Source organism: Anticarsia gemmatalis, chromosome 20, assembly GCF_050436995.1.
Source record: "Anticarsia gemmatalis isolate Benzon Research Colony breed Stoneville strain chromosome 20, ilAntGemm2 primary, whole genome shotgun sequence".
Lineage (NCBI taxonomy): Eukaryota > Metazoa > Arthropoda > Insecta > Lepidoptera > Erebidae > Anticarsia > Anticarsia gemmatalis.
The window spans coordinates 3753196-3768241 of record NC_134764.1 but is presented as its reverse complement, the minus strand read 5'-3'; the positions used below and the strand labels follow the sequence as shown (position 1 = coordinate 3768241).

The 15046-nt window shown below is 34.6% G+C and overlaps 2 protein-coding genes across 2 annotated transcripts in view; one reads left to right on the top strand and one right to left on the bottom strand.

The window, feature by feature from the left end:
- The window catches only part of LOC142981521 (rabankyrin-5), a 47788-nt gene that overhangs the window by 32012 nt on the left and 730 nt on the right, over positions 1-15046 (bottom strand). The window contains exons 3-5 of the mRNA XM_076127512.1: positions 14860-15040; positions 14531-14631; positions 12961-13097 (exon numbers count right to left, since the gene is read on the bottom strand). Coding sequence (XP_075983627.1) covers positions 12961-13097; positions 14531-14631; positions 14860-15040 — 419 coding nt within the window. The remainder of the gene's footprint in view (positions 1-12960; positions 13098-14530; positions 14632-14859; positions 15041-15046) is intronic.
- On the top strand, positions 2561-10589 carry LOC142981525 (uncharacterized). Its single transcript, XM_076127516.1, has 3 exons — positions 2561-2902; positions 6673-6810; positions 9225-10589. The coding sequence occupies exons 1-3, from the start codon at positions 2857-2859 to the stop codon at positions 9482-9484; spliced, it is 444 nt and encodes a 147-aa protein (XP_075983631.1). The 5' UTR covers positions 2561-2856; the 3' UTR covers positions 9485-10589.

The window sequence follows — 15046 nt, the reverse complement described above, 5'->3', positions numbered from 1 at the left end:
ATACACGCCGATATCGCTGCTATAAACCAAATAAAAGATAATGGGCTGCTTTCAACTAGGTGACGTAAATGATCGGAATGTACTGAGATAATCGACACAGTGCCGGCGCCCTCCCGTTTTATTCACACTATCGTTCTGTCAGCTAAAGACAAACACGAGTATATTGGCTACAGCCTAAGTAAACATCTTTGTTCTGGATTACGTCACGAAATAAATACTCCTATACCTGCCTTGCTTTACCACTGAGAGGTTGATAAACTGTCTCACAAATATTTCTACATTTCCAACTGTATAAAGATTTCAGTTTTGGCTTATGTTAGTGGCCAATACAATGACTTAGAAGGATCATTTTTTTTATTATTTCGCTAGTGTAAGGTAAGAACATCGATAGTTTTATAAAACCTAAAAGGTAATATCTTGGATCTACTGCTGATATTACCTGCTGATGCAATTCTAGCCTGAGGAATAGTTATATCATAAGAAATTTGCTGCACCCTTACAGGGTTCATGTTGACACTATTATCTATCTGTACTACCTTTATGTAACGCAAGAGAGCAGAAACAAAATAACTTGTAAGAAAATGATGTGGAAAATCAAGATTTTTTTAAAAGCATCTTGATTTTTCACCGTTTTTTTTTTCATTTTTTCACAAGTTTTTTTGTTTCTGCTCTCTTGCGTTACATAAAGGTGGTACTAGTGGTAGTGGTAGTCTATAACAGTATAGTATTATATACCACTGGGGTCTGGAAAGCTCAGAAAGAAAATAGTCTCTGTCAAAGAGCAGATAGAAAGCTAAATATGTATTTCGTGATTAAACTTTAATTCTAGACCAGACAGGCGTGGCGACAGTCATAATCCGTGACAATAGATCGTACTAGACACGCCCTCGTCTCATTCACATAATCAATATTAAACGACGCCTGTTTTATGTCAACTGCGACCTGAATACTTACTTACTGATAACCTCGTGTAACGAACAAGTTTTTATGACTAAATAGATAAAGTTATGTGCTTTTTTGAAGGAAAAAGTGCATCCTGATGTTAAAAATATTGAACAATTGTGATGATACAAAATGTCGAGATTCAATTTGTGTCATGGGTAATTTAATGGTTATTACCTTATGGGGTCACAATAAATTAATAAGGAAATATAATGTGTAATAGGCTAAATGAAATTATTTGCAATGAAATCTGTATTGAATTTCAATTGTTATAATCGCAGCTGGAGCTGTATTTAGGTAAGTATATACGGACAAAATGTGTGTCAATTATCCTGAAACGGCAGTTGCCAAAATGTTCGGAATAGTGTGTCATAGGAATTGCAGTGGTTATTTTTATCAAGCATAACAAAGGATGTTGCGACGCGACGACCATATCGATAGTAAAATGTTTCACAATACGCCACACAGCAAAACGCGCAACTCGAATATTATAGTTTTTCTCGCAAAATACAGAAATAGAACGAAATTAGGGCAATAGGTAAACATACAAGTACTTTCATGAATATTTTTTGTACTAAATCAAAATAAGTGCAGACATGTTACTAATTAACACAAAACAGGTTGAACATTTGGTTCATCAAAAAAGCTTGTAATAATAAACGACTGAACGAGTCTGGGCAGTCACCATGAAACAACACTTAGATACACCTCGTTGGTCTCATGATCGCAAGTGCAACTGGTGACCGTGAAGTTTGCAACTTGAACGAAGGGAATAAGAACGTTCTGGAACACAATATATGACAGGAACAGGCTGAATAAACCCTCTAGATGAATGAAGAAGACTATTAACTGTTTATATTAAAGTAAGCTCGTTACAGAAGGATTTTCCTTCCTAATTATGGAAACGCAATAAACTGGATCCTGCAATTATTTTCCGCCAATAATATAGGTATACTTTATTATAATTAGTGCACTGAAACTTCGGATTTTCCAAGTCACTAATACTAATAATAAGACAGCACTAAAAACCATAATTGCAAAACTTGAGGAAAAATTTCAGGCTGATGAGGATAAAACAATATAACACCTGTAAATTGCATGTGTTAATTTATGTACATATGCAATATTAGGTTAATTAAATAAATACGCAGTTTAACGTGATTTAATTAAAGCGAAATAATTTTAATTATACTCATTAATCTACATTGTATTCGACTCAGGAAAATCGATCTGTAGTTAATTTATTATAATCTTATCGACTACACAAAACTATTTAAATAGGGGTTTTATTTAACCCGGGTTAAAGCCCGTGAATAAACTTTATTCACACGCAGTCATTGACATGCCAAAATAAGATACCTTTTAATAGAATATAGTAACGTACGTTTTCTATTCGAACCACTTGTGGTTATCTAAACACGCGAAAATGTTGTTATCAGAAACAAATTGAAGCTTCTGTTTTATTTAACTAAAACATTTAAAATAAAAAATGGCTCTAAACGACCGTGAAACCGGTATAATTTTGCGACTTTTATTTTTGAGCTTCTAAAATAAAAACTAAACAACGGAATTCGTTGCGAGCGACAAACAAAAATATGAAGTGCCAGAGACCGCCAAATGTTGGTCAGTGTCGCGGCGGCGCCAGTATCGATCGCATGATTCAACGCTATTGCCGCGAATATAAGAGCCTTATTTCTCTTTTATTTGGACATGTCCCGTTTTGCCACTGGGCTTCCTTCCTGTGAATCATGGAGTTGAGTGTGGAGGTGCCAATTTCAGTCCAGTGTAAAGCACTGTCGGCCACATGCGCCGGGATCGTAACATTGTAAATACATAACACATAAATGTAATTAAATAAAAACAGTTCGTACTTCTAGTTTAGTGTGTAGAGTAGTAGTGACGTTCGTTTTTAAAATGGATTTATTCGGATCTTTGTTGACTTTTGCCATGTTTTGGAAACGTAAGTGAAAGTGTTTTGATATTTTCCTAATTTCTTTTTTTTAATAATCACGCACGTGATGAAGTGAAAACAGCTGTTAACTTAACTAAAAATCTTAACCTTTCTTCGGGCTCTTTTAGTTTTAGAAAGCAATTGGTCTATAATATCCTGGACATTAACCACAGCTGATATATTAAAACAATTATGTCAACAACATCATTTAACACTTTGTTAACATTATCATTATATGTATTGTGGTAGTAACAAAAAGCGATCAGATGTAAACAAGCAATGTTATTCAGTAAACTACGTATCAAATATCACGTTAATTGATAACAAACAACCGTAAAATTGTGCTCACAAAATTAGGGAACTATACCTAATTTTATGAGCACAATTTTCCCGTTTCGGCATCAAAGATTGTGTTTGAAATTCGCGGCAACAGTTTAAAACAATAGACAGTAAAATATCGAGTGATCATATATAGACACGTTTATCAGTAAACGAAACATCGTGTGGGCAAGAACTTCATTATAAATTCTTCCATAGTCCTTCTGTCTCGTCGCAGTAGGCGTAATGAAGGCTAATTCAAATTTTAACTATTCTAAAGCAGTACCGATGTTAAAAGAAGCCTACCGGATAGCGGGTCTATTAACTGAACAAAGGACTAACGTAAAATGTCCACTCTATTCCCGGAAGACTATAAATTGTTTATAACTATATTATTTTTCGATCTGGTGGAGATTTTATATCAGAGTATTCAACGAGGTCATACGATAACAATGATAATTCGAGGACAAATGGCTTTTATCTGTGACGAGAACATTTTGGTAGAGATCTTTCAAAACTATGCACTCTATCAATAAGGTTTGTCCAATGATACCACTCTAGCGAAAGGGATTCATTACTCTATCGCTACAAATTAACAATTTATTTTAGGTAACCCGCTAGCGGGAAGTATAAAGGGAAAATAATGCGGATTATAATATCAAAGCTATGAAATTATTTTATGTAACTAAACATAATTATTGTAGTGATGAATACATTGACCTTTTACATCGAGTATTTATTAACTCATGTGTATATTGTTCAGACGCAATAGGTATATTACATTGTTTCCAATATTGATAATGCGTAAAAATATGCAAAAGTATCAATATAATGAGCGTACAATGTATTAAGGCAAATAAACATGAAAAATGGCGCAAAAAACGTTATCATATTATGATAATCGGTCTGAGTGATTATGCTGTGCACTGTGCAGGGATGTTTAAATTTTTCTTCTTATCGTATGGTTAGTGGTTAACTTAATGTCAAAGTTGTTCAAGCCAACAAATGACTGTTCATTTAATTGACAACTACCGGGACCGACTTCTTACGTGCCCTCCGAAGCACGGAGACGCCCAATTCAAATACCACAATGCGGTCACCCATCTATGGAATGACCGCGCCAAGGTTTGCTTACGTAACGTACGGACGTACGTACGTAACGTACGGATCGTTTACCGTCCTGTGAGTGCAACTGTCTATGGATGCCTCATATTCAATAGCATATAAGGTAATTAGTAAACATGTGGTCTACGATCATTAATGGTCGTAAGACTAGGTCAAGTCTAAACCGCATTATGTGGTGTCTAATTATTTGACAACTGAGAACCCTTTATCTTGCCAGCAACTATGTTGTGGTGTGGGATGTAGCTATCGCACTATACACAGTAGGTATTCTCGAGTGTCTTAACAAGCTGAATTAACAACATTATCCCATACTTTATATACTGATAACACAAGTGCAGACTAATAAAAATATTTCTGCAAATAGCTTTTTTATTGTTTAATACGATGTTCTTTAATTACGGGGTGTATTTTCATAGAACATTCGCGACTCCTTTTGTCAAGTTGTGGGTAAAAATAACTCGCCTACTTTTGCATCTTCCTACTTCGTATATTACATTATATGCAAAGCATTTCACGCTGCAAAACATAATACCGTTTCACTGTATCTACGACAAAATTAAACTGTTGCGAAATTACAGGACAATGTTTTGGGCTATTTATATGCATAACATTTATACACTATTGTATTATTACGATAATGAACACTACGTACATTGCAATGACTATTGATAGTCTTAATGACATCTATGGATAGTCACCTAATCACTCTAAAATCTATTCAAGTTATATTCTTAATCGAGAATGAATTTACGAAATCTGCCGCAACGAAATTACAAAAGGATAACTACTGCTAAGCTAACCCATTCGTCACAGAAACAATGGCAAGTTAAATATAAAATTATGACCTAGCTTCACAAGTTACGGATAAACGTTGGATAGCCTATCTGATAGATAAAGCGACAGCAAATGTTTGAAGTATACTTTCAGTATTCTGCGTGATAAGCTTAAGTATACATAAACTGGTATGGTGAAGCCAGCGATAGAACTACAAACAATAAAACTATCGTCACAACTCCTTCTAGTTCTCTTAAAGGAAGGTCGGTACTTCGGTAGTCAAACTTGAGTGACATCACGCCAGAACATTCGGACAATATAACATTGTTCGCGATTGTTTTATTCAGTGAATAATCAAGTTTTGCAACAGTCCATGTAGAGTTCAGTCACAGTAACATTTTATAACAGGTTGCGACACTCGTGTCACCTGCGGCAAAGTTCAACTTGGATAAATGTCCTAGCATCTTAGCAATTAATCATTTTGACTCCGACTATTACAGTCCGTTGTATTGACTGTGGCACTATAAACTATGGCTGTACAAAGAAAAAGGGTTAAGGGCCAGTTTCTCATTTTATATTAACCTAAACGAATCATCTGGAATAGATGGATGAAGGGCAATGATAATGATGCTGATGATTTAAGTGTCAGATAACATATCTACCAAATAAAGGGGCAGCAAATGTTTCAAAGCAACTGCCAAATTCCACCCAATAAGCCCAATAATCTCATATAGATATGTAAAAGTAGTGAAACCGGGCCTAATTTTACTATAGCCTTCAATGCATAGTCAAGACTAAGCATTGAAAGCCTAGAACATAAATCAATTCAAATACTTTCGAAAATACACACATCTATGTCCGTACATAGATCGATGTACGGACCATGATCACCAAGACCTTGTAATACTAAACAATACAGGCTTTATACAACACGAAAGGTCAAAATATTTGCTTGGAATTGTACTGCTTCATTAGTTTACACGTAGGTATAGGTAAATTGAGGTTATATGAACATACACAAGTAGCAAACAGGAAATAAAAACTAGCCAGCCGTAGCGATTAGCCTAGGTTACTGCTATGTAAGTCAGGTTTGATAACAAGACTGAAACGACGCTCGTAATACGTTACAATGCATATTACTATACAAGCGCCATGTCATTTAACCTTCAGGTGAATTTATAGGGTTACAATAAACCTACTATCTAAAGGCTGTATAGGACTTTAGGTCAGCATGACCGGCGCTTTTCTATGTATATGTCTCCATTTAATTATTTATTTCTTCATAGTTCTTTCTTAAAATATGTATGTTAAATCTGTCCCTTCGTAGATATAAAAAGGCCATAAATTATTTTCTTTAGAGCAGGTGATAATTACTTCAAATACAAACATTATAACTTGGAAGTCATCGGTGTGTTGCCTCGGGTTCAAACCGCATCGACCTCTTGTGTGGGAGGTACTATATAGACTACGCAAATATAAAAATTGGCTGGAATATTAGCACTCTTAACAAAACGACTTTATAAACAACTTAATGTTCTAAAGTCTCCTAATTATTCTTTCAGTATCATCAAGCCTTCAGTGCTACGACTGTCAGCCGGAGTGCTCTCGCTTCAACACAACCAACCCAAAATACATCACGAATTGTGAACACTCCACTATGTGCTTCAAGAAAATATCAACGTTAGACTTCGGCAATGGCGGTAAGCATACAGACAAACAACAGAAAAGACATACAATTAACGACAAAACTTAGATAACGAAACGAACAAAAAGAAAAACGCGAGATCTCTTTCATTCATTGTACTAAAGTTAATACACACCCATCAGAAACCTTCGAACTTATATAGATACTAGCGGACCCGACAGACGTTGTCCTGTTTAATAAATTAAAAATTAATAAAAAAAAACATTGTCCAGCGGACAAAATTGTGAATCTAAACCATTCTCAGATCCCCTAGAACATACACAAAAAAATTCATCAAAATTGGTCCAGTCGTTTAAGAGAAGTTCAGTGACATACACACTTACAGAAGAATTATATATATAAAGATGATAACATCGACTACTGAAACTCCTGTAAAATATTTACCAAAAAAGCATATACAAGTTAATTAATCATCAACCCTCTAAGACGGCTTCAAGAAAATTATAAAATGCGGCATCATTCTCTAAGCACTTATCTACTGCCCATTCAAACCGCATATTGAATAAATCTAAATATATCTATGTCTATAATCTAGCGAATGTTAACGAACATGTATTTATACGCAAGTGTTAATAACCAGCTGCCCGTGAAGTTCGACGGCAATGACCTTATTCAACCTCAATACTTGCAAGAACGATGTACTACACAAAAAAGCTTGTAAACACCAATAAATCTTTCATTAGATTGTGTTCTGCTAATTACTTTGATAAATTACGAAACACATTCACAGTTAAAAGTTGGTTTTAAAGCCGACAAATAGTAAATGGCAGATAGATTACCTGAAATATATAATTTATCGAACTCAGAGAGTTCCTGTTAAGTTAACCAAGGATCATTTGAGCCTTGAAACGGCTCGTAGGTCTGAATTAATTTGTACTTCTTCGTACAGCTACAAAATCTCAGCTGTTTCTTAACACAATTGTTCGTCCATTAAAATCGATTTTTATCTTCAAGTCACGATTAAATTTCGATAGAAAATACAGCTATGACCCTGACCAAAAGTTCGAAACAAATTAAATATGCAAATGGCTCCGATAAAGGAAGTTTGAGTCAATAAAATTCAAGAGACTACATATCGTACCGTTAAGCACTTGTGTGGTTTAATCGAATGACTCCTTTAAAGGAATATGTGTCGAGTAGAATGGCGCAAGCAACGCACAGTAACATGAAAATACCGGTCCTTATTACACAACCTGACATGCTTGATCTATCATTCGTTATTTCGAGATATACTTGTGATAAATTAAAACCAAAAACTTCAAACTACATAACGTAAAGTATTTTGCCATCCCCATGAAATAGATACCTATTAAGATGAATGATGTACTTCTTTAACATTTATAATTGTTAACAAAAGAATCAAGGAAACAAATTGAAACAATAACCAAAGCAAATATAGCTTTTTACCTAATATAAAATCCAGACTAAAGGTTTTTCAACCGCACGGAAAGTAAACCTTTTACGTATTTTCCTCAAATGGAAGGAGGAAGTAATAGGAATTGACCTAAACCCTTCAGGGGAATTTTGATGTCATGAGTAATGATAAGACTCATATTGTGCAAATAACCATAAAATACAAATCGGCATGTGAGTCACGAGTTATCAGTTCCTCTCGCAGCCCGACGATGCTAATGAGGACTGCACGCGCTCATGCATACACACGGTCAAACACCATGCACTATGAAATATCGTAATATTGTTACAGTAAACCAATTTTATAACCATTTAATGAGACAAACAAATAACTACATTTTCGGAATCTTCACTTTCAATCCTCGCCGAATTTAACAGTCTACTAAACATGTCATACGTAGACTAATTGGTAGTGATTACTGCTACTCAAAGTGCTGACTAATTTTACTCAAAACTATAGAAGCTCTGCTATGCGGTGATCTTATTAAAGTATTACAAGTTTCCCTCTCGCATACAATGACACTATTGTTTACCAATAAACTTTCACGATCGTATCAAGAATGCTAAAGCTCCGTAACATTAGGTAACATTTTAATTAGAATTCTACAAGGTAACGCAATTACGAAACTGATATCTATCTCAAAATGAGATCGAGTCGATTTTGTAAGTGAAAAAATACATTTTAGAGTGGGTTTAAGGAAAGTTCTTACTCACATAATATGCAAAGCTAATAAGATTTTGTTTTCAAGATGTTTTTAAGTATTTTAATGATGTAGTTTGTGATTCTCTATGACGACGAAATAGCCCACTGTTGGCCAAAAGACCTTGCCAAACAACTTGATTTAAATAAAAAAGAATTTAAAGTAGGAACTATTAAATGAAAACATTTATTTCTACAAAGCTAGTGATCATACTATTGAAACAAATTATAGCAGTTAAGTTTACCGTTCGCCTTTTATTTAAATACCAGCTCTAACTATCATATTCTTGTTACAGTCACATCACAAAACATACAACGTGGTTGTGCGGCACAGATAATGGATGGGGAACAAGTGAAGATCAATCGTAAATGGGTGGCAAGGACTACCATACACGAGGTGTATGAGGAAACGTGCTTCGACGACCCCAGCAACAAGGAACGAAGCACTAAAACAGTATTCTGTTACTGCAGAGGGGATCTGTGTAATAGTGCGAAGATGTATACTAGTGCGGTGGGATTACTTGCGCTGACTATCGCAGTGATAGTGAACAGTTAAAATTGTGATAGACTTAAGAGTGGAAATGCCAGTTCAACACTTAGGCTGTTGTTTCACTAGGGTTTATATTTATGTTATGTAAATGAAGCAACTATATTGGTGCTGACTGGAGACGTCTTAGGAGGAGTACTTTATGAGGAACCGTAGCCTTACAGTGGATTATGCGATAGGTAGTGACAACGAATGTATGAACAATTCTATCTAGACTCAATTTGTTAAGTTATGTAAAACTTTTGTGGACTGACTGTTACTGTCACAAGAAATGGTTCTCTAGTTTTAGAACTATAAAGAATTCGAGGAATTGTAAATGCTAATGGATACTGAAGAAGAATTGTAATGTGTTATTAAGTCAAAATAAATGTATCGAACAAAGAAAAATAAATGTAGTAAGTAGGTTAAGCAAGTAGGTGTATTGTATATTTTTTCCATTATTAATCGGTAAGTAATATCGATGGACTAATTAGATGTATTATAATAAGGCTATTTGTAAGATCCTAAATACTCATACGGGTCAATATTACTGCCAATTGTGTTAAGTTTGATGTAGGTAGTATTGGACAAGGCTTTACAGACGAGAGATTATTTTATCCTTTTTGAAACATAAAACATACAAAGTAATTATAAATTTTTCCCTATTATAATGTTTTGACCGTGACCCCATACGTTTTTTTTTTAACACGGGACGTACATATGCCCTTGCTCAGGATATATGCTATCAGTCTGGAGATCTGAATAAGATTTTCTCATCGAAAACAATAGCAAATAGACAAAAATGAATTCTGTTAAATTTTCAGTGTATTTATTCGATTGGTTGACCATATTCTTCGTATATTTTGTAAATAATTCAATATTCAACTTAGCTCTAACGTTAACCTTTCGTCTATACTGTGCGTAGTTTAAGACCTTATCCAAAGAGCTTCGACAGTGGTGCTTATAATTAATAAACGCATTATTACTAGTCATTATAATGTTAGTAGTAAGCCTCACAAATGTTAAGTAGTCAAGTTATTCACTTATCATTTCAATATTATCCTTTTATTTGTATTTAGATTTATAAAATTGTTGACCAACTATTGGTTATAAATAATATAATAAATCATTCCTACTGTAATACTTTGGTTAATTTATCCCCATTCTTTATTTTCCTTAGTGTGAGCAAACTGCCTAGAATACAAACACTACCTCCGGGACTTTAAACTGGCTTATTGAAGAACTGGAAGCCGTGGAAGAACTGAATAAATTGCAAGTACCTCCCCAATACTGCCCCAAGTTTAGGACTTAACCATGTCTCCCAGACATCCAAACACAATTTGAAAAACAATCGAGGCGAAAAATAAGCATAAAATATATAACGTCAGTTATATGGTAGCACTTTTATTTTTCATTTTAATCTCTAACTATCACGGTTTATAAGATACAGCCTGGTGACAGATAGACAGACAGGCTTACAAAAAGAAATCAGCGTCTCAGTAATAGGGTTTTATTTTTATCCTGGGTACTCCTTGGATGAAAAAAGGCTAAGTTGACAGTAAGATTTCATGACACAAAAATGAAAGAGAAACAGAGGGTCGAATTTTTCAATGTCACTGATGTTGAATGAAAGACATGTTTGAGCAGGTGTTATAATAACATACTACAATAACAAAATGTACCAAGAACATAATTTACGTAAAGTAGCTATTATGCATTTGAATCAAGACAAATATCGTATGCACTCAGCACTCATTATGAAATGAATGTAAAGTGTTATTGACTCGACTTTGTTCAAGAATTGCTCAAATATAGCTCTTTTAGTAGTCATTCTAGAAAATTGTTTCGAAAACCTACAACCATTTTAGGTATTATCATACAACTTGGAGTTTGACGTCAATGTTTGCAAAAACCTATGTAAATTATACGGTAAATAGGCACTTATTTCACGAGGACACGCTGAAATCATGTTTTTGTTTGAAATTAAGTCAACTTTATTTATCCCCAGCTTTTGAAGTACATTTATCGGTAGTTTATCTTTCAATAGCGTTTAAACTCCTATGAAAAACGCTATTAAATAACTCAGAAACCGGGGATAAATCAGATAGGTATCATACCTATAGTTATCCGGTTTACTCAGATTACTACTTAATTGGTATATTTAATTATAAGCTGTAGTTATATTTTATGTATAACGTTTATATTAACTCGGCAAATACTATTTGAATGTATTTAATGAGCTATCAGGACAATTGCTCCTTTATCGTGAGGACTTTTACAAACATACATGCAACGGACCCACAGTACAACTAGTCCCAAAACAACTATTTGCAAATCACACAAATATTTGTTTCGTGTTGGAATCGAGCCCACAACCTCTTGACCACCTTATCCTTTGTGCGACGGTCGACGAAGAACACATGTTGATTCACTTCTTAAAGTATATTCAAAAAGGTAGCCAAATACTTAAGACAAATGAACAGCTATGAAATAAAAATCCGTTACCGAGTTAATATCATAATAGATTCAACCTTTACCTATTGGCACTACCTATTAGCGTATAGTTAGAGGCATCTCGCATTCATATGACATTACAACGATGTAAACATAGTAGTATGTTATATAATACCGGTATATTATTTATTTTCATAAATACAGAACAAAAAATATCGCCCCACATTTTTTTGTTATATTATTATTATGTCATTGTACTCATTATGCTCAAATAAAATATTTTAAAATATTTTTAAGTTATACTTTTGATAATTACCAATGTTTGTAATGGAAGTTAGAGACGCGACCGAGCATAGAAAAACGCAAAGTTTAAATCCGAGGAACTTGTCAATTTTAATAAACGGACCACTGACATTTGACCCCGGTCAATCATATTCATAGTCCTTTTACATCTGCTACGGACTGTAGTCATCGTTATAAAAAAAAATGTGTTAAAAAATTGTGTTTGATAGGAAGATTTCAAATCATTTTCATTCGAAGAAGATTGTTCTACAAATATACAAAATTATGGATGGCACAAACATTTATACCTTGTGAATCCAACTTCGCAGTTTAGTGCCGTAACTAGAAATTGCTTCAACGGTAAAATGCCTAGGATCGTAGCCCGATGAGGTCACAGACCTGAGACATTTTGTCTTATCAAATAAAATATCGTCAATTTTTGATTAAGTGATATTGCTTTTTGTTTAGGTGCAGCGCAGACGACAGACTATCCGTGACGCACTTTTTAGTCTGTGAAAATAGAACTTATGCCATTAAATATGCAGTAACGCACACAACGCGCAAAAAGTCCGGCGCGTTACTACATTCTATTTTCACAGACTAAAAAGTGCATCAAGGATAGGCTGTCGTCTGCGTTGCACCTAATCCTCAGTTCCTCTAACACGGAGCTACTTATAATCGCGGCAGTAACAGTGTGGAGAAACACTTCAGAAACGGTTGTTGACTAGCTTAGCACTGACAAATATTAAAGCAGTCATGCAAGTACTCACATTAGCGTGGTTCTCGACGAGGCATAGAAAGACCACGTCTTCTCGCAGCAGTCTGACGGCGCCGTGCAACGGCTGCGCTGACTTGCTCTTCAACATACGGTATAGCAGAGCTGATGACATGTGCGCGAAGTCCTCGCCTGGATGATAAAACAAATTAGGTAGTTTAAACAGAAGTTCATAAGTATTATTACTGAAAAGAAACAAGTCAGGACTCTTTTTAGTTGACTAAAATTTCTATAAAATGTCGAAATCTACATAGGTACATAAGTTTGTCAATTATAAAAGAGATTTGTTATTCCATCATTGCATACGTTTTTTAATCATGAAACTCGTCGGCTCTTTGTTTAAATAAAGGCTAAAAGTTTAAATAAAAAAATGCGTATGTTTGACTGCGTTGACTAGAGTGTAAGTACCTACCTACTTCGATAACGCGTAACGGGGCTTTCGAGGCTGAAAATAATTTCATTATACCTAATAACTTAGTTTGTTTTACTCTTCCTTACTCTAAATGTAGGCAAATGAAAATGTTGTGTAAAGCAAATAACCATTAGGGTAAGATAGCTTGTTTATTTCAAACTAGCCAATTGTTAAACCAGTGAGAGATCAAATGTAGGCTACAGGCTGCTGATGGCTTATAAATGGTTTCTAAGGCAAAGCAGGTGCAGCAACTTAATTTCATATGGTGTAATTTTTTGGTTTGTTTTTTTTTACCAAAATACAATTGCATTGAACCCTTATCTATGCGTCGTAGTCTTACTAACTGCTGTTGCGCCGCCAATTCAGTTAATGTTATCTAACATACAAACCAACGTCAAACATGAACAAAGCTGTGCAAATATTCATTAGTTCCACTTCAAACATAATGCAAATTACTATAATTGGTTTCGCTTCAAGATACACTATGCACATAATAGTACCAGAGTTTTTATCAAAGTACCAGTTAACTGTATGACTAACCACATTCAAATATACAAACACTATAAGAAAAAAATGCATTGGTTTATAAAAAAACCTTTTTTAACCCATTTAATTTGACTGCCTCAGTGGTTTAGGTCACCACGCCGATACCACTGCATCGGGAGGTCGTGGGTTCGATTCCCACACGGAGCAATAATTGTTTCGGGTCTGGTTGTGCTTTGTGTCCGTTGTTTGTATGTTTGTAAAAGTCCCCGCGACCCAAGAGCAATTCTTAGTGCGGGAGTTGTCTTTTTAAAAAGAAAAAAAAAGAAAAAAAAATTAACACAGCCATTACTGTCTCACTCTTGGGCAAGGGTTTCTTTTCGGAATGAAGGATAGGTTACGCCTTTTAGTGCCATTATGTTGGCCTAGATTTTATTGGAGTCTTTATACTCCCTCAATATTTTTTATTAAATATCCTACTTTTTAAAATGAATCAATTTATGTAACCTATTTTATCAATCTTTCTTACCTACTTTAAAACATAACAATATAAACCTTTAATTTTTTCTAATTTTCCTAAATAAGAAAGACACATGGGGTATGTAGCAAGGGGGGAAAGAAAGCATCTTTCCCTTTTTTCTACTAGTAATTGCTAAGAACCAAGGGTTACCTGTCAGATCCTCCCAATGAGCAGATATAAGTCCAGAACAATGCTCTTTCAGGGCAGAGGCACCAATCTCATCTGCAGCCGAATAGAACTTCACACAAGACCTGAAATATTTAAGTGATAAAACAATTACTACAAGGCAGTTTTTTTTAAGTCAATTTATTACATTTTCCTGTATTATTTAATTCAGTATTAGATTTTTCAAAACATTTCATGAGTGAGTATATAATTAATTAATTGATAGAAAAAGGTTGATTTGAAACTTCTTGTAGGGTACAGTACAAAAGAAAAATTATCATTTATTTATGTTTAGTTTCTAATTACAATCTTACCTGACTCCTACTGATGCAATAAGTGCTTGTTCACACTTGCCAACCAGTCCATGTAACTTAAAGCCAGCGGCAGACTTCATGAGCTGAAGAGCAAAGCTGTCTCCCCGAGATAGATCAACCACATCTGTATACAACCATTTCAAGAGAGCAGCTCCTATCTCATCTGGTAGGTTGGTCCAATCTGTAA